Here is an 18,895-nt window from a genome sequence, read left to right on the forward strand (position 1 = left end):
TATCCTTAACTTCAATCTTCAAGCCCTTTGATATTTTCATTCTACTTGCCATTTTTGCCAACTGTGTGGCCATGGGCGTTACCAAGCCGTACCCCGATGATGACTCCAACGCTACCAATCACAAACTGGTGAGTTTCCAGTGGAGAGATGCAGTATACGGCTTTTACATATTTTGAAATGTCAGAAAAGATAAGTAAGGCTCAAGCATACTGTAAGTTGTGATGATACGGTATCACATGTCCTGATTTAATCACCACATTATTACACATGGAGGAAAATGTCAAAAACCTGACTTACTGGAAGAATCTTCTTTATTTCACCGTGTTTCGACACAGGGGCTTCGTCATTTAAAGAATGTGTAAAAACACAATCTATATAATCCTGGATTTTTGTCAGTGAACCAATGAGAACACGGCCAGCCTCTAAAGGATGCTGTGCTTATTACATAAAAGTACACAACTAAATGTAACATAAAGAACAATCATCAAAAAACATGGAAAAAAACCTGGGTGAATCTGAATTGTTCTTATATAGAAATGAAAAAAAGAACTGAAAAAACAAAAGTTCTGCAGATGTTTCATCCAACCATTCATTCATCTATGAATTTGTGTCACTGATGTTTTGGCGATCTCATATCACATGAAGTCTAATCTTCAAATAGATGCTGGCAACTTTGATCGTCCAGTTTTCTAAATCAGACCACTAAAAGAGCACTCAGTCCTTGGAAATATATCATCTTATTGAAACTACAAAATCTTTATGATTATGAAGTGAAGCAGCTCCTTTTATATTTTGCAATTTTCTACATTTCTATTTTCCAAGGTTTGACTTTCTTTAGAAATATTTCTGGCTCTCCTGAGCTGACTCTCTTTCCCAGGTTCTCGAGGTCATTTGAAGACACTGATAGACATGTGAATGATACATGACACAAGTTTTAATGGTTTAATGGTTTAAGGACAGTAGTCAGTAGGTATACTGAAGGTAGCAACAATTAGTGAGAAATAAATGGTGTTCTTTAGGGTGGTAATGGTATTAGAGGGGAAAAAATTGTGCTGTGACCTTTGCGAGGTGACCCTGTCAGGGATCATGACTTACTTAAACGCCAACCATCTGCCTCATCTCACTTCTCTCCCTCTCTGTCTCTCTCTTTATTTCTCTGTCTCTGATCATTTTTCTCTGTTAATTCCAAAATACGCAGATTTCAAACCAAAAATTAGTCTTTTTCTTTCTCGACAACAGCTTTGTATATTTACAAGTCACACTGATGTTAATGTCATTGCATTGTTCTAAGTGATGCTTAGATAGTTTGCAGAGAGTAAAAGTGATCAAATATTTGAGTTTGATTGGAGGTGATTTTAGTTAAGAGTGGCAGACACACACACACACACACACACACACACACACACACACACACACACACACACACACACACACACTGAGGGACTTGCAGCAGGATAGATGTTTATCCCTTTATTGGATTCACAGAGGACATAGGCTGACGCTTTAAGATTCTCTTCCTTACAGAGACCTACTAAAGTTAATATCATCAATTCTTGGACTAAGTTTGGTGAATATTACAGTTCTTTTGTGAATATCAGTCATCTTACACTAAAGCACACGATGCATGGATTATTGTTGGCTGCCCCAGGTGAAGTCCTGGGGACAGTGATGACAGTGATTAGAAGCATTAAGCTGAAGTTACAGAAAAAGGATTCAGTGACGGGCTTAAGCATGTGTCATGCACTGGGTTAAGAGGTTAGAAAGCCACTGCAATCGGCCCTTAACGATGACACATGTGATGTAAAGATATAAGCATTAAAAAGAAAATTAATGCCACTTATTGGAAGGCCTATATGAAGTGAGTAGGAATCAACAGCTTCTGAATGTCTTTATTTTACTGTGACAATCACTTGACATTTTCTTCAGCACTCTTCCATATTCATTCCTTTCAGACACGCTCACTAACATTTAAAGAAAAAGGTCATTCCAATTTTGCATAACCATCCCTACGCCACCTTTTCTTCTTAGGAACAAGTCGAATACGTCTTCCTCGTCATCTTCACCATCGAGACCTTCACTAAAATTCTTGCCTACGGCTTAGTCATGCACCCCAGCGCCTACATACGCAGCGGATGGAACTTGCTTGATTTCGTTATCGTCATTGTCGGGTATTTTGGTGCTTCACGTAGTCATGATTTTCCATCTCCAAATGTTCTGTCAGTAATAAAAAAAATAAATAAAAAAGTAAAGTGCAAACAGCTAGAGTCTGTGTCTGTGCAGGTTGTTCAGTGTGATAGCAGAGGCCATGACAGATCATAAGCCAGGAGAGGCCCATCATGCTGCAGGAAAACCCGGAGGCCTGGATGTCAAAGCACTCAGAGCGTTCAGGGTGTTACGACCACTTCGACTCGTATCTGGAGTGCCAAGTGCGTTTTATCAATTGTAGTTTGTTTGTGTGTTTTTTGCATCTGTGCTTCATCCCACATGCACCACTGAAAAGTATGTTTTTGTTCTCATCAGGTTTACAAATTGTGTTGAACTCCATCATGAAAGCCATGGTCCCCCTTCTCCACATCGGTATGTTGGTCATGTTCGTCATCATCATCTACGCTATCATCGGCTTGGAGCTCTTCATCGGCAGGATGCACAAGACGTGCTACTTCATGAGCACAGGTCTCTGCTCTCTGCGCTAAAAAACTTATTTCTACGCTCTCCATATTTCATGGATGTATAGACCCACTGCCTGTTTTTGTTACCTGCTGTCCTCTGCTCCAGGTCTCATGGTGGAGGATGACCCTTCACCCTGTGCGTTTGCTGGGAATGGGCGCTTTTGTGTCGGCAATGGCAGTGAGTGCAGGGGCAAGTGGGAGGGCCCCAACGGCGGGATCACAAACTTTGACAATATTTTCTTCGCCATGCTGACTGTTTTCCAGTGCATCACTATGGAGGGCTGGACAGACGTGCTCTACTGGGTACACAGACATGTTCTTATATCCCCCGTAGTTTATTTCTGACTCCAAATTGAAATTGCTGATCCACACTCTGTCCCTCTGTCTCTCTGCGCAGATGAACGATGCCATCGGTCACGAGATTCCATGGATCTATTTTGTTTCTCTTGTCATCTTTGGATCATTTTTCATTATCAATCTTGTATTGGGTGTGTTGAGCGGGTGGGTAGTCACTGCGCAGCAGGTCTCAATTTTCTGTCGCATTAAGACAAAACAAACTGAATCCCTTACATTTCTCCTTTTTGTTTTTCTTAGTTTTTTCAAGCTTGTGTCTGTGTGTGTGTGTGTTTTTGCACAGAGAGTTCTCCAAAGAGAGAGAAAAGGCTGTGGCGCGTGGTGAGCTGCAGAAGGCGCAGGAGAGCAAACAGATGGAGGAGGACATGATTGGCTACATGGATTGGCTCATAGAGGCCGAGGATGTGGACGAAGAAGGAAACAAACGTTAGTCTAACACACATTTACACTTCCATACACAGACTGTGTAGCTTTACATTTATACATAATCTGTGTGTATTTGTCTTCAAAGGTGCTGCAATTGCAAAGAAAAAGATGATGAAGAAGTTTGGCTGGTACAAACACAGCGAGGATGGCGGAGGTATGTCAGCTGTCACTGTCTGTTACTATGTTTGTTTTATATGGTTCTCTCTAACACCTTGTCTCTGTGTTGAACAGAGTCAGACTCTGATGATGATATAGCATACCTCGATGATGACAATGGCTGCTGCGCTTCTCTCATGTAGGACAACAGAGAAATAACAACATAGTTTCAATTTATTACTGGCACTCAGGAGGTGATTATGTCAATTTATTAATCCCTCTCCCTCTCTCTCTCTCTCTCTCTCTCTCTCTCTCTCTCTCTCTCTCTCTCTCTCTCTCTCTCTCTCTCTCTCGTTGTCTCAGGGCAAAGATGATGGCCAATAGCTTCTGGTAAGATTTTCAACATTACACACTGCATGTGAAATGTTTATGTGATGAAGAGCGTCTGCTTTCAGACACAGTTTTTTCTTCCAGTTGGGAAATAATAATAGAGTATATTGTTTGTATCATGTTATGCATTCATAACATTTGATTTTGTTAATCATTAGTCAAAATCAATAGAATGATGCAGTGCTGTTGTCAAGTTGATATAGTAAAATTAAAAAAAATATGGAAGAATATGATTGTGTAGTGCAACACAGGGTAAGCATGGCTCCATTCCTATAACATATGGATGTAATTACCAGTTGTTTTTTGTGAGCATATTATACCATTAATTACAATTAACAATAGTGTTTTGTTGCAGCTTTATATATAGTATATATGAGACACAAACCTACACCTGGACAAATCATGAACTTGGTGGTTTTGGAGGGACTGACTCCCTGGCGCTCCGTATGGCACTTTCTTAATTCAAAATACTGTGTCCACTCTTTCTTTAGCGACCAGCTGTGCCAGCTGAATCATACCATGAGGAAGAATTGCCGTGTGGCTGTTAAGACCACAAACTTCTACTGGCTGGTGCTTCTCCTGGTGTTTCTCAACACAGTGGCCAGTGCCTCCGAGCATTACGGACAGCCTAAGTGGCTCACAGAAATGCAAGGTAAGAGCGCAGACCTTTTAATCTTAACCTATGCTGAGTAGACCTAATTTTTTGATCCCAACCCTATGTATAGTTTGATTAAGAGGGAATCAGGAGCGGAAAAATAAAACCATGACTCCACCTCTTCTTCTCTGTTTCCCGCAGAGCGAGCCAACAAGATCCTGCTGCTGCTGTTCACTCTGGAGATGTTGATGAAGATGTACGCCTTTGGCCTGCAGATCTACTTCATGGCGTTGTTCAACCGCTTTGATTGCTTCGTGGTGTGCGGCGGTATCCTCGAGACCCTGCTCGTAGAGATGGAGGTCATCCCGCCTATCGGCATCTCCGTGCTGCGCTGCATCCGACTGCTCAGGATATTTAAGATGACGCGGTAACTGATAACGGAGCTTAAGGAGGACAACTGTCAACTTTTTTTTAGGCATTTGATGCATCTTGTGTGTAATTTCCTGAAGTGTATCCATGCTCTCTCGTTGTTTCCAGGCACTGGGCGGCCTTATCTGACCTGGTCAACTCCCTGCTCAACTCCATGAAAGCTATTTGCTCCCTGCTGCTCCTGCTCTTCCTCTTCCTCATCATCTTCGCCTTGCTGGGCATGCAGTTGTTTGGAGGCAAATTCAACTTTGATGAGACTCAGATGAAGAGAAGTACCTTTGACTCCTTCCCCCAGGCTCTGCTCACTTGTTTCCAGGTGATTTACATCTCCACAATATCTCACATGCTACTATCCATGTTTTTAATTTATCAGCAGTTCTGTGTAGTGTGGTATGAGTTACAGCTCTCTCACTCCACCTGTCTCCTTGTGTCTCTTTTTTCTTTCCTCTCTGACGGACCGTCGTTGCAGATACTCACTGGAGAGGACTGGAACGCTGTGATGTATGACGGCATTATGGCCTATGGAGGGCCCATCTTCCCTAACATGGTGGTGTGCGTTTACTTTGTCATCCTCTTTGTCTGTGGTAATTGTATCCTTTTCCTAGAAGTGATCAATAGTTCAAACATATTTCCGCTCCAACTGCTGAACATTGAGTTTAGTCTTTAGGACCCAGTGGAAAAAATATGACTCCTTAATGTTGTGATCAGACATCCTGCTCAATGTCTTCTTGGCTATCGCTGTGGACAACTTAGCAGGAGGCGGCGGAAAGAAAGATGTCGAGTAAGTTTGCCATAACAAAAGGTGATAGTGAGCAGTAGTGTCATACACATTTATAAGTGACTTATCCTTGTATTTCCTGCTGCGTTTACACTCATCAGTGTACTAAGAGTGATTGCAAAAATGTGATTTAAACTTCGATTAACTGTAGTTTCCTGGTACTTGTTTTTTCAGAGAGAAAAAGGAAGAGGAGGAAGAGTGGGATGAGGATGAAGATAAAGAAGATGAGGATGCAGGGGTAGATAATGTTTTAATGTTTTCCTGCAGATTTTATAAAAAGTGAGATGCCAGAGTTACAACAGCTGATCATGTGTTCTGTCTGTAGAACGAAGAGGACGACTGGCAGGAAAACGAGGAGCTGAGGGCCATTGAGGGATTAGAGGGTGAGGGTGACGGACATCACATCCTGCAGAGGAAACATTAGACATGCTGATTAAGATGTAAACTGTCTCATATACCTTTCTTGTTTGCTCTTTATTTTACTGTAGGAGTTGCTCCATTAAAGCCAGAGTTCTCCGGGCCTAAAGAGAAGATCGTACCAATCCCGGATGGAAGCTCCTTCTTCATTCTTGGAAAGAAAAACTGGTAATCTGAGAACATATTCGTGCCCAATGAACCCAAATCTACTAAAATTCTATGCTCTTACTCTTTAAAGGAGCTTTTTGTATGTTTTGCTATTGCTACACAGCCAGCGTTAGCATTAACAGCTGTTCACTTACGAGTCTTCGCAAGAGCTTCAACCATCGTTGCCTTTACGATACCAGAGGTTATAAAACGCTCTCTGAGCAACGTTACATCTTCAGGGCAGACTGGACACTACAGTGACTCAGTATCGGAAAGTGACAGTCTGACCGAGCCGGGGCTAGATGGTTAGCATGCTAACTTCGGTACAAGAAATAGAAGCAAAACAAAAGGGTTGTTTCCACCATTGGAGACAGCTGAAAACATTTCGTCTGGACAGGTAAATAAAAAGCTGTTAATGCTAAAGTTGGCATTGTAGTGATAGCAAAACTTAAAACTAGCTCCTTTAACTTCCTACTAATTTAGGACTACGTTGTGTGACTAACGCCACGACGTTGCTGAAACTCCATTTCTCTAATTCTTATGTCTAATTTCCTTCCAAACCTCAGTTTGCGAGTCGCCTGCCATAACCTCATCCATCACCCCTACTTCACCAACTTCATCCTCATCTTCATCATCCTCAGTAGTATTTCCCTGGCTGCTGAGGATCCAATCAAATCCCACTCATTCAGGAACATAGTAAGACCAACTACATCAGATCACGTCACATCTGCTTTTCCTCGTGCAAGCAGAATGTCATATCCCCTTCATCCCTGCCTGCTCATAATTGACCATCAGTCATGACAACAAAAATTAATACTCGTACTAATTTTTGGTTTTCCTCAGGTGCTCGGTTATGCAGATTATGTATTCACATCCGTTTTCACAGTGGAGATCGTACTGAAGGTAATTGTTAATCTGGCTGAAACAGACACAGTGAAATGGAAGGTGATGTGTTCACTAGATGGAAGTTTCTGACTTTGCCTCCTCACTTCCTCACTTCGTGTCTAGATGACAGTCTACGGAGCTTTTCTGCACACCGGCTCCTTCTGCAGAAATGCCTTCAACCTCCTCGACCTGCTGGTTGTCGGTGTGTCGCTCACATCCTTCTTTCTGCAGTGAGTAGACGCCTGCATAATGCAAACTGAACACTTTGGACAGAAGAACTGACAGGAGTCACTGTTGCGTAGCTGTGACCTGACGTCTCATTAATGTGTCGAGGCTTGAGGGCAGCACTTTTTAGAGTTCAGTTTAAGAAAGGGATTTTCTTTTCACATTTGTTCCATTTCGGAGTAAAACCTGCTTTCATTATTAGACATTTCATTATTTTTAATTTCTCTAAATCCTTGTTGCTCCCAGTTCAAGTGCGATCTCTGTGGTGAAGATCCTCCGAGTGTTGCGTGTGCTCAGGCCTCTTCGAGCCATTAACAGAGCCAAGGGGCTAAAGGTAAATTCTCTTGTTTATCTTTCTTTTTTATTTTATTAAAACTATATATTAAGGAAGTTAGCATTTACTTCAAGTTTGTTCTGTTACATTGTATATTTTTGCCATTTTTCTGGTCACTCATTGTATATTTGATGTTTGTTAGTTCAAGTACAGTTTGTTGCTATTTAAAGCTAACACATGTGCTTCTTTGCTTTTATGTTCACAGAATGTGGTGCAGTGTGTGTTCGTGGCAATCCGCACCATCGGTAACATCTTGATTGTCACAACACTCCTTCAGTTCATGTTTGCGTGTATCGGAGTGCAGCTCTTCAAGGTAAATGTTCACATTTTCAACCATTTGAACAGTTTTTTTTTTCTTTTACTCACAGAAATTAAAAGGCAAATAGCTGCTGGTGTTTTTAAATGGTTTAACTTTTCTGTGTTTCATGCTACAGGGCAGATTCTACAGCTGCACAGATGAAGCCAAACACACTCCAGTCGAGTGCAAGTCAGTTTTCTTGTATCATTTTTCTACTCAATAAAAAGCACCTAACAGTCTCTTAACATGCTGTGTATGTCATAAAATGTGTGTATGTGTTTGATTTTAGGGGAACGTTTGTGGTCTATAAAGACGGAGACATGAACCACCCCATGGTGAGAGAGAGGATTTGGGAAAACAGTGATTTCAACTTCGACAATGTGCTGATGGGCATGCTGGCTTTGTTCACTGTATCAACATTTGAAGGCTGGCCACAGTGAGTAGCCACTTTACACTGTTTTCATTTACTGTAGTTCTCTATTCATCGTGCAAATGGGATTAACTCAAAATAAACTGCAGAGTTCATCTTCATCAGAATGAGGGAACCTCACAAAACATACTTTTGGGCTTGTGAACACAGTAACTCTGGAGCTTAGATTACATTTTGGTGGTCAAAGGTCAAAGGTCACTGTGACCACACAAAATACATTTTTAGCCATAACTCAAGAATTCACTCAGCACTTAATATTCACACAAATGGTTTATATTTATATGACTCTGGATAAACAGATTTGATTTTTGACCAGGAAATGTTTTCTCAGCGTTGTTTTTTTTTGTATTAAGGCTTCTTTACCGGGCTGTGGACGCCAACGCTGTAGACCGAGGGCCCATTTACAACTACAGAGTAGAGATCTCCATCTTTTTCATCATCTACATCATCATCATTGCCTTCTTCATGATGAACATCTTTGTGGGTTTTGTCATCATCACATTTCGAGAACAAGGAGAGGCTGAGTTTAAAAACTGTGAACTCAACAAAAATCAAGTTAGTTTATTTACAAAATCTCGATTTATACTTTTGGTTTTAGTGTCACTGTAATTTTCATCCATGCTTTGTTTCATTATTTCAAAGTCAATACCATTCGTTCTTTTCTTTTTGCCCTGTCCAGCGCCAGTGTGTGTACTACGCACTGAAAGCTCAACCTATAAAGATTTACATTCCCAAAAACCCTTCCCAGCTCAAATTCTGGAAGATAATCAACTCCAGCCAGTTTGAATATGTTATGTTTGTGCTGATTCTGGGAAACACCCTCACTCTGGCTATTCAGGTACCATTACACACATATCACTCAAATGCTTTGAGTGTGAATGTACATTATTACAGTGTTTGATGTGAAGTTTTGTGGGGGGGTTTCTCTCTCAGCATTACGAGCAATCGAAACTCTTCACCTCCGTCATGGACATCCTCAACATGATCTTCACTGTGGTTTTCACTATAGAGATGATCATCAAGTTACTGGCTCTGCGGGCTCATGTGAGGCTTTTTTTTTTTTTAACCTTACAGAATTCACAACTGCCACCACTCTTTTTTGTTAAGTCTCACTTTGCTTATTTCTTTTTATGCAGCATTATTTCATCGATCCTTGGAATTCATTCGATGCTTTGATTGTCGTGGGGAGTGTGTTGGACATTGCAGTGTCTGAATTTAGTGTAAGTTACAAAATCCCTGTGTCATTGCTACATACTGCATTATATTCCTGACAAGAGGCTGTAGTGGCGCTTTACACTGCGCTCTAAGTCTGTGCACAAGCAATGAATTTAATATGAAATGAATCTCCGGAGGCTGGCCATGAAATTTTTCTATGTTTGCTGTAAAAAAAAATTTCAGTTTCAAGATCCATTTGTTAATTTTGTTTCTTGTTTCAGTCAAACAGAAAAAGAAATATCCAATTAACTCCAACTTAGAGCTGCATGTAGCATCTAAAGAGCAGACATGTTAACTGCTGCTATTTTTGCTATATTTAAATATCGATTTGTACATCCTATAATATTATTATCTATTATTAGTCTCTTTTTAACTTTGCTGCTGTAAGACTGCAAATTTCCCAAATTTATTTCCTGTGGGAATAATAAACTACTAATCTTATCTTACAACATTAACAGCAATCATTCAGTTCTCAATTTTCACAGAAGAATCCAGGTGCCAGAATGAAAATGTTTCACTACAACTAACATCAAGATAATGAAGTTGTGTTTTCTGTAAATTTTCCTGGGAATTTTCAGGTGTTTAGTGACCAACTTACACATGGCTGGCATGTTATAGGCTCATTCCAGTATTGTTATAATAGATATATGGAAATTTGACCACCCAGAAGTGTTGAGGGAGCTTCAAAACAGTACTACAGTGAATATAACTGAACAGTTAACTGAATAAATGCGCTATGAAAAGTCCAAATAATACAGAAAAAGACTGGGTGATACTGAATTGAACTCACAACCTCAGTGTTTCTAAAATGACTTTACACAAGCAGTGTGTTAGTTAGCTTGTTGTTCAGTGAGATGCTTTGTTGACTGATATATCACTCTGATAATTAAACCCTTTGTGCCTGATCCTGACGGCTTTTTAATCTCTTTCCTCCTACATGTTGTCTCTGCTTGTTGTTGATCGCCCGAAATATTGATCCAGGGAGGAGGCGGCCATGGTGAGGTAAGAGCTGAACACGACCACTGGAGCTTCAAATATGTCTTAGGTTTCAGATTTATACTTCAAAACATGTGTAAGCAATGTAACAGATGTACGTATTTACCTGTCTGTTGTCTCAACTCATTATGTCAAGGGTGGTAGTAAAGGAGAAAGTGGAAAAGTGTCCATCACCTTCTTCCGGTTGTTCAGAGTGTTGAGGCTGGTCAAACTGCTCAGCAAAGGAGAGGGTATTCGAACTCTTCTCTGGACTTTTGTCAAGTCCCTCCAGGTCAGTGCAGCACAGAGCAAATAATGTACATGATGCCAAAAATGATTAAATAAAGGGTTGATTTCAGTGCACCGTCATGAATTGAGCTCTTGACTTGTATCCACTCAGGCCCTGCCTTATGTCGGTCTGCTCATCGCCATGATCTTTTTCATCTATGCTGTGATTGGCATGCAGGTGAGTGAGCCCTACGCTTTTAAATTGTTTCATTTTCACCACCTAAAATGAATCAACTACAAATGAATGATAAGTAAAACAACGTAAAGCAATCAGGACACCCTGCGCACAATGCACTAAATTATCAGTCAAATTGCTCCTGTGGTTGCAGCTGTCTCTGTCTCACCCAGTGCGCTGCTCTCTTTGCAGACGTTTGGGAAAGTGGCCGTCGATGATGATACACATATCAACAGAAACTGCAACTTCCAGACTTTCTTCAGTGCAGTTCTGGTGCTTTTTAGGTGAGCTATTTGATCCAGATACAGACAGATGATAAACTTGTTGTCACGGTTTTTCTTATAATTACATCACTCTTGTTTCTTCATGTATCGGAAATAGATAGAAAATTCACTTTCCTTCATTAATTAAAGGATATTTAAAACCAGATTTTAAATCAAATTTCTGAGTGATCTAAATAAGATTACAAGATTAGCTTCTTTTAATCATTAGCAATGCCATTTGATAATAGATTGTAAGTTTGTATGGTGCTGAGAATTATTTTTTTGTAAATATTAAGAGTTACACCCCAACACAACATTTCTTCTTTCCGGCATTAATTAGTAGTAAATAAATAATTTTCTTCTCCTCCTTTTAAACAACGATTTTGAAGATCTTGATAAACTGAATGAAAGGGACAAATGACAGTACAGCTCTGTCTCCGTGTCCTTGTAGGTGTGCCACTGGAGAGCAGTGGCAGGAGATCATGTTGGCAGCCCTCCCCGGCAGACGCTGTGACCCAGAGAGCGACACTGAACCTGGTGAAGAGTTCAGCTGCGGTAGCAACTTGTCCTACATCTACTTCATCAGCTTCTTCATGCTGTGCGCTTACCTGGTGAGCGAGGCCAAGGAGGATTAAGGATCACATCGTTCTGGTTTCTAAAAGACTTCGCCTGCTTAGATATAAATGAATACAGCCGCCTGACTCCAAATTAAATTTAGGTATAATTAATTCAGACTTGTTTTACAGACCATGAGGCCTGTGGGATCAAAGTCAGATGGAAGCAGAGAGGATAGTATTACACCAGCAGTGTAGTAGTAGTTTTAAAAGCTTAACCCTGTCTTCTCCAGTCTCCAGCTCCTCAGAGAACTCCCACATCTGTGGATTTTATTAATCCAGACAGCAGACCCGGATCACAAAATCCTGATTTAGAAGGGTGCAAATATTTGACTTCAGTGCTATTTTAAGACAGATTGAATGAAGGTGATTTTAAACATGGAAATTGTGCGAGAAAAGAACAGGGTCAGATCTGAAGTTGTGAGAGAAAGTACATTTGTACAGAGGCAAAAATTTCAAGCATGTGCAATATTTTAATCCAAACGATTTTATGATTTTCATGTTTTTTAGAGCCCGAAAGACATCCCAATATTAACCCCCTTTTGCCCCTGCACTCCCATTTGACGCACTCTATTTATTTTAAAATGTCAGTTTGAGACCATCATGGACCTTTAATCTCCTCCTCCGTCGGACCATTTCCTCATTCTAAACTGTTTCCTTGTTCCTTGAAGTCTGATTTACAACCACAGAGTCCAAGTTCATGCTCAGCCCTGCTCTTCATGTGTTTCTTGCATTCCTTCTATGGTTTCTTTTCCTGTGGACAGCTGACGTCCATCAGTCTGCGTGTGGTCTGCGACCTTTAGCAGAAATCCACTGAGACCCTCCAAGCTGCTAAAAGTAGACCCGGACCCCTGAGTCCTTCTGGGGTCATTTACTATATTAGAACTGGATGGACTGACATGCAAATGTTCACTCATTACGAAAAGACCAATAAACACAGGCATGTAAAAGCAAACAATGACACCCTAATGCAAAATGTTGACTTTTAGACTACTCTATTCAAACTATATTTATTCACTTTTATACACATATAATACCTTCATTTTACTTGATGTTGTATTTCAACTTACAGATTTCTTTAAGGGTGTATTATATATCATAATGATCAACCATTAATAATGGGTCTTTGTGTCAATCAAAATTCACACGCTTTAATAAACACACTTTAAGCAGTCAATCAATCAAATATTGTTTTATAAGTGATGTGTTGGTCACAAACACACAAATAGTTGTTATGTTTCTGTCCTTGTCTCTGTCAGATCATCAACTTGTTCATTGCTGTCATCATGGACAACTTTGAATACCTGACACGAGACTGGACTGTGCTCGGTACTCACCACCTGGACGAGTTCAAGAGAGTTTGGTCAGACTACGATCCAGAGGCCACGTAAGTCTTGTTCCTCATTTCTCTTTCATCCTTTTGTTCCCTCAAAAAAATGTGTAGTTATACACAAATCACTTTCAGGTGCAAGGCTATCGGAAATCATCATAGATGAAAGGAGAATTGTGCAGCAACATGCAGATATTACTCCTATCACAGTTTCCAATATGTAACTTTTCACTTTTATCTCTCAGTAAACGTCTGTTTTGTGTTTTTCTGCCTCATGCAGCGGTCGTATAAAGCACATTGACGTCGTCACTATGCTGCGAAGGATTCAGCCGCCTCTCGGTTTTGGAAAGCTGTGTCCTCATCGTGTTGCTTGCAAGGTAACTAAACGCATTCAGTGCCTCACATTAGGTATTAGGAGCAGGAACAGATCGATCTCACTCCTTCCGTCTCATCTTATCCTCTCAGAGACTTGTTGCTATGAATGTCCCCCTGCACGCTGATGGGACAGTCACCTTCAATGCTACGCTGTTTGCTCTTGTGCGAACCTCACTGAAGATCAAGACTGAAGGTAAGACCTCCAACACGTAACACACACAGAATCTCATTCGCAGTCGTTGTACTTGTATGAGATTACCCTGCTGAGTGTAGTCAGGCTGCTGGTTTCCTTAAAGGATTTGTTGTTGCCCTCAGGCCCCATCGACCAGCAGAATGAAGAGCTGAAGCTGATTATTAAGAAGCTCTGGAAGCGCACTAAGCCCAAGCTCATCGATGAAGTCATTCCTCCACCTAGAGGTACATCAAAAAATTACATAGCTGCCTCCCATGATGGAAAAAAACTTAGAAAGTAATTTTACTGGAGTTTATTCAGTTCCTCTTTCCCTCCAACACCTATCGCAACAGTTTTTTTTCCTTCATAGGTGATGAGGTGACTTGTGGGAAGTTTTATGCCAGCTTCTTGATTCAGGACTATTTCAAAAAGTTCCGCAAGAGAAAGGAGAGGGAGAGGAAATCCAAAAGGAAGGACAAGGCGGCTTCTCTTCAGGTGAATTTATGCTTTTTAGTCTAAAAACCAATTCCTCCAATTTCCTGTTATGACACAGGAAAAATACCCTGATTTGAGTAATTATTTGACTGCGATATGGTTTTTCTACAAAGTCAGTTACTTTTGTTTTGTGTACGTCTTCTCTGTTCCCTCATTGGAAAATCCACCATGTGTGAATATGCAAATATGGTTTATTCAACTATTAGACACAGATGTCTCTTCACTACTTCACTAAAACTTTCCCCACTTTAGCAGATGAGTGAGAAAACAGCTGTCCACTGTCAAACACGCATGATATGCACAAACATGATTTTGCATAGTGATGCTCAAACAGAAAAATGAAATAATAAAATGAGCAAAACACTTTTTTTGTGTAATGGGGAACTTAAACTTTGTTGTTGCTTTATAGAAATGTGCTAGACAATCACTATTAACATAATGATCAGAGTTTATGTGTGTGTTCTTAGCAAGGGCTGCGGACGCTGCAGGACCTGGCTCCAGAGATGCGTCTGGCGATGGCCTGTGACCTGGAAGAAGAGGAAGCTGCGGACGGAGAGATGACAGGTGATGAGATATTCGACAGTGAGGCTGGGACCTCAGCGACCAATACGCCCGCCAGCACGCCAATGCCGCCCATAGACATGTTCATGGAGCATACGACTGTGTTTGTTGAACCCGAGCCCAATATAGCCAACGGGGGCGTGATCACAGAGCAGGTGACGGGCCTAGAGGAGCACCAAAGACCAGGATCAGAGCTGGCAGGTGTCAGCATTGTAACGGAACAGCCTGTGAGGTCTGGGCCCCTGCCCATCAGGTGTGTTTCTCTCATTTGTGTACTGTAATTTTCAGTGAAAATCACAACGATTTGTTTCCTCACTCGCCTGCTCTTTTCGAACAGGATGGACTCCATCACTGAGTTGCCTCCTCCTCCTACCCCGGACATATCAGTTGGAGGAGAGGTTGTGGCTGAAGAGCCAGTTGTGGTGGCTACACCCGTAGCAGCAGAGCAGCCGGAGCAGGTTTATAACAGTGAACTTGATGCTGCAATTCTAGCATCAGTAGACAGGTAAGAAACAAGAACCAAAGTGAGGAGAGAGCAACAGTATGTAATAAATGATGGACAGTGAAGAAGGGAGTGTGCGATATTTTGCCAAATGTACAAATTCACATTCTTGCCGACAGTAAGATGAGAAGATCAATATACCACAGAGGGTACAGAGGGTTATGCGGGGGACTATTTCTTGCCTGGCAGCCTCAAGATGACGACAAGACTCCAGGAAGTCACTGCTCCTGGCAAGCAAATAGTCCCCCATATAAGCCGCCATAAAACCACAGTTTGTTGTTTGTACACTTTGGTTTTTCTACAGATTAAACAAACAAAATATATAACATTTTAATCAGTGAGCTTTAGAGTCGGTGGTCGGCTTCATATTTAATTGACAGATGTGAGAGATGTGTCAATCTTCTCATCCAACTCTCAGCAAGAAAGTGAGGAAGCATTTTTCTCAAAGTGCCAGACTATTCCTTTAGAAACATGAACTCATGCTTAAAGTCTTGATTTGGATCTTGTAGGTACGTTTATCCAGAAGCTGTTTCTCCTGAACCAACTGAGACTGGCTACAATGGACAGAGCCTGGACAGAGCTAACAGCATTGGGGAGATACCCTATGACACTGATATGAACGGCTTCATTAGTAATGGTTACAATAACACCAGCATGAATGGAGGGAGCGTTGCTACAAGCCCCACCCCCTATAATGAAAATGGGTATAACGGGAATGGATACGCAGGCTACAATGAGAACGGCAGCATCATCAGCACCAATGGTAATGGAAGTATGGTGAGCGGCTGCCATGAAAATGGCAGCACTATGAGTGGTTATACTGGGAATGGCTACAGTGGGAATGAAAACAGCGGCTCACGGTTTGTCAGGAGACGACTACTTCCTGCCATACCCAGAGGTGAGAAACATCTTTTTCTTCTTTTCAGGGTTGGTTCTGAGAACAGATTTTATTAACTGATATCCAATGATCTGATCTGCATCACACTCTTATATGATACATTATTTTCCATTGAGTATCATTCTTACAATTACAGTCAAAGTTTCGAGGACATGGCACAAAGGATCTAACAAAAAGATGCAACTGGTTGCATTATGGGATATATAGGATCCAGTGTGATGGAGCATGACCCATATTTGGGACTAAAAATCTCCTCAATTTTGACCACTGTTTTTAAAATATGACTTTGTAAAACTCGTTTGTTTTCTACTTGAATAATCAGAGAAATTTCACAAAAGATAACAGATTATTTACCTTGTAATATGCTGTGGAATAATCATAAATGATATATTTCAGAGATTGAAGTCGTATACTTTCACTGCTGATGCGGGATTATAGTCATCCATCTTCACCAGTCTCCTAACACTTCCTTACCTATTGTTTCAGGTCATAAACCCGCCTTTAACTTCCAGTGTCTGAGGCCTCAGAGCAGTGTGGACGAGCCAGGAAACTATACGAGGAGCACATCCCCGTCCAGATCCCGACTACAGGTAAAAACATGGCCCGTACGCTCTCTCAAACTCTCTCTCTCAACAGCCACACAGGGTTTCTCATCTGGTTTCCTTGGTCTTCTCCTGTTCGTGCTTTCTTGTGACAGGTCCAGCACAGTCTGGACTCCCGGCCCAGCAGCGTGTCCTCAATGTCGTCCGCCTCGTGGGCAAACACAGCAGCAGCTGGCACCACTCCTGTTCCAGGAATAATCAACCCCTCAGGGCGCAGGGGCAAGCTCATCTACACTCCTATGATCCTGGTGGACGATGCCACCGGCAACAGCCAGCCGCTGTGGAGCGACGGCTCCGCCAGCCTCCCTGTAGGGAGCCGTCCCGGCTGGTACCCCGGTCAGACAAGGACCTTCACCAGCGTCAGGATGCCGCCGGTCAACCAGGGCTTCGTAGACAAAGGGAGTGCAGACAGTCTGGTTGAGTCGGTGAGTAATCATGGTACCTGGCACCTGACTGTGGTTTTAAGACAGATCAGAAAACATACTCACTCCGCCTCGTTCTTTCCTTTCTAACATCAGATCTTGATCTCCGAGGGTCTCGGCGTCTACGCCAGGGACCCAAAGTTTGTGAGCTTTGCCAAGCGAGAGATTGCTGAGGCCTGTCGCATGAGCCTGGACGAAATGGAGAACGCTGCTGCTGACCTGATAGCCCGCGGAGCCAGTCAGTCCATTTCTCGGTTTGAGGAAGAACTGGCCGATGAAATGAACTGTGTGATTTCTTACTGAGATCAGCAAAACTGAAATAAGAAAGTGAAGTATGAAGTTTGTAAGGAAAAAAAGAAAGAAATTTTATTTGGGGTGTGTTTATATCTTCTTTGGAGAACAAAGAAATGATGGGATGGGATACAAATGGGACACGACTTTTTCCTACTTTGTTGTCCTGAGAGTGTGATATGCTTTTGTTTGCGAATGCCAAAACACACATGCACTTATTTTAAGAACATGTCAGTATGTGGACTCGACAAGGTTTCCGGTGAACACTGACTGCAGTGTTTTGCTGAAGAGCCTGCTGAATATGAGTGCAAACAGTAGCTCTAGGTATTATAACAAAGGACCACTTTGCATTGTATTTTTATTTTATACTGTACTTGAATTGTTGTCACTTTATACAAGTGTATATTCAGTTGCAATCATGGCACATAAACTGTAAAATTAGAATATGGTAAAACTATTAGATCAATAAAAACCTTTATATTTTGTTGCACAGATGAGGAGATCCAGTGTGTGAGTGCCCAACAGCGTTCACTGTTTTAGAGAAATATTTAAATATATTGAATATCCTCTAAGCAAAAATGTATAAATATGTCTTTTTTCGGTCAAAATGTTGGCAGTGGGGTATCCACAGTGCACAAATAAAACACGTTTTCTCAAATGCATTTTATTCTTGTCATTGTAATTATTATTTTGTGCAGTAAGTAATAAGGTACCATTGAAAACAGTGTCCTTTAGCTGAAAAGTTCTTTAGTTTTTGTTTATTTTGTTTACAGCAGTGTTACAATGGATGTTGAAAACTGCAATGAAACACAAAGGAGTGAATTATATAATCAGCCATTAATGGACCAGCAGATGGACAACATCTGGGTTTCACTTCTCCTTTTAGAGAAAAAAAGCATGCAAAACAATGACTTATGTGTGTGCTGTTCAGCGCTACATCACACAGCGTTTATTCATGTTCGATGCTATTTTGCATGGATCTACATGACTTGAACTTCTCCTGAACCTCCCCCAACTTGCTCTCTGCAGAGTTAGGGTTTGAGAGAAAATGTGTTATTCTAAAAATACAACTGTTTGTGTTGATGTCAGGTGATGTTGCTGCCTGCTAATGACCAGCAACAGTTCTTCACCGACCTTTTTTACCGCCCACCCCCACCACAGCTTCTCTACATCTCTCCTCCTGTCTACTAAAGCGTGAACTGTCTCCATGCCTCTCTCTTCTTCATTAGAATAACCCCCTGCAG

At 41.4% G+C, this 18,895-nt stretch overlaps 1 protein-coding gene across 1 annotated transcript; it reads left to right on the top strand.

Annotated features, from left to right (window-relative positions):
* The first annotated feature begins 1,913 nt into the window (after positions 1-1,913).
* cacna1fa (calcium channel, voltage-dependent, L type, alpha 1F subunit a) lies at positions 1,914-18,294 on the top strand. Its single transcript, XM_056385473.1, has 44 exons — positions 1,914-2,168; positions 2,281-2,426; positions 2,521-2,673; positions 2,776-2,972; positions 3,067-3,170; positions 3,307-3,449; positions 3,535-3,603; positions 3,681-3,744; positions 3,909-3,935; positions 4,427-4,587; positions 4,732-4,957; positions 5,068-5,275; positions 5,429-5,549; positions 5,668-5,740; positions 5,912-5,975; positions 6,063-6,120; positions 6,226-6,322; positions 6,868-6,997; positions 7,145-7,204; positions 7,310-7,416; positions 7,658-7,745; positions 7,951-8,058; positions 8,180-8,232; positions 8,333-8,479; positions 8,827-9,028; positions 9,153-9,311; positions 9,407-9,517; positions 9,610-9,693; positions 10,670-10,690; positions 10,821-10,955; positions 11,064-11,129; positions 11,319-11,410; positions 11,841-12,000; positions 13,263-13,390; positions 13,614-13,710; positions 13,799-13,901; positions 14,024-14,125; positions 14,251-14,375; positions 14,843-15,189; positions 15,274-15,441; positions 15,948-16,336; positions 16,823-16,926; positions 17,034-17,363; positions 17,457-18,294. The coding sequence occupies exons 1-44, from the start codon at positions 2,104-2,106 to the stop codon at positions 17,661-17,663; spliced, it is 5,799 nt and encodes a 1,932-aa protein (XP_056241448.1). The 5' UTR covers positions 1,914-2,103; the 3' UTR covers positions 17,664-18,294.
* The last annotated feature ends 601 nt before the right edge of the window (positions 18,295-18,895 follow it).

This window comes from Seriola aureovittata, chromosome 9 (assembly GCF_021018895.1).
Source record: "Seriola aureovittata isolate HTS-2021-v1 ecotype China chromosome 9, ASM2101889v1, whole genome shotgun sequence".
Classification (NCBI taxonomy): Eukaryota; Metazoa; Chordata; class Actinopteri; order Carangiformes; family Carangidae; genus Seriola; species Seriola aureovittata.

Excerpts from the sequence above, each read along its gene's own strand:
- cacna1fa (XM_056385473.1), top strand. The coding sequence starts at position 2,104 with ATGCACCCCAGCGCCTACATACGCAGCGGATGGAACTTGCTTGATTTC. Across the intron at positions 3,936-4,426 it reads ATGATGGCCAATAGCTTCTG|CGACCAGCTGTGCCAGCTGA; the intron begins GTAAGATTTTCA and ends CTCTTTCTTTAG. Across the intron at positions 14,376-14,842 it reads ACAAGGCGGCTTCTCTTCAG|CAAGGGCTGCGGACGCTGCA; the intron begins GTGAATTTATGC and ends GTGTGTTCTTAG.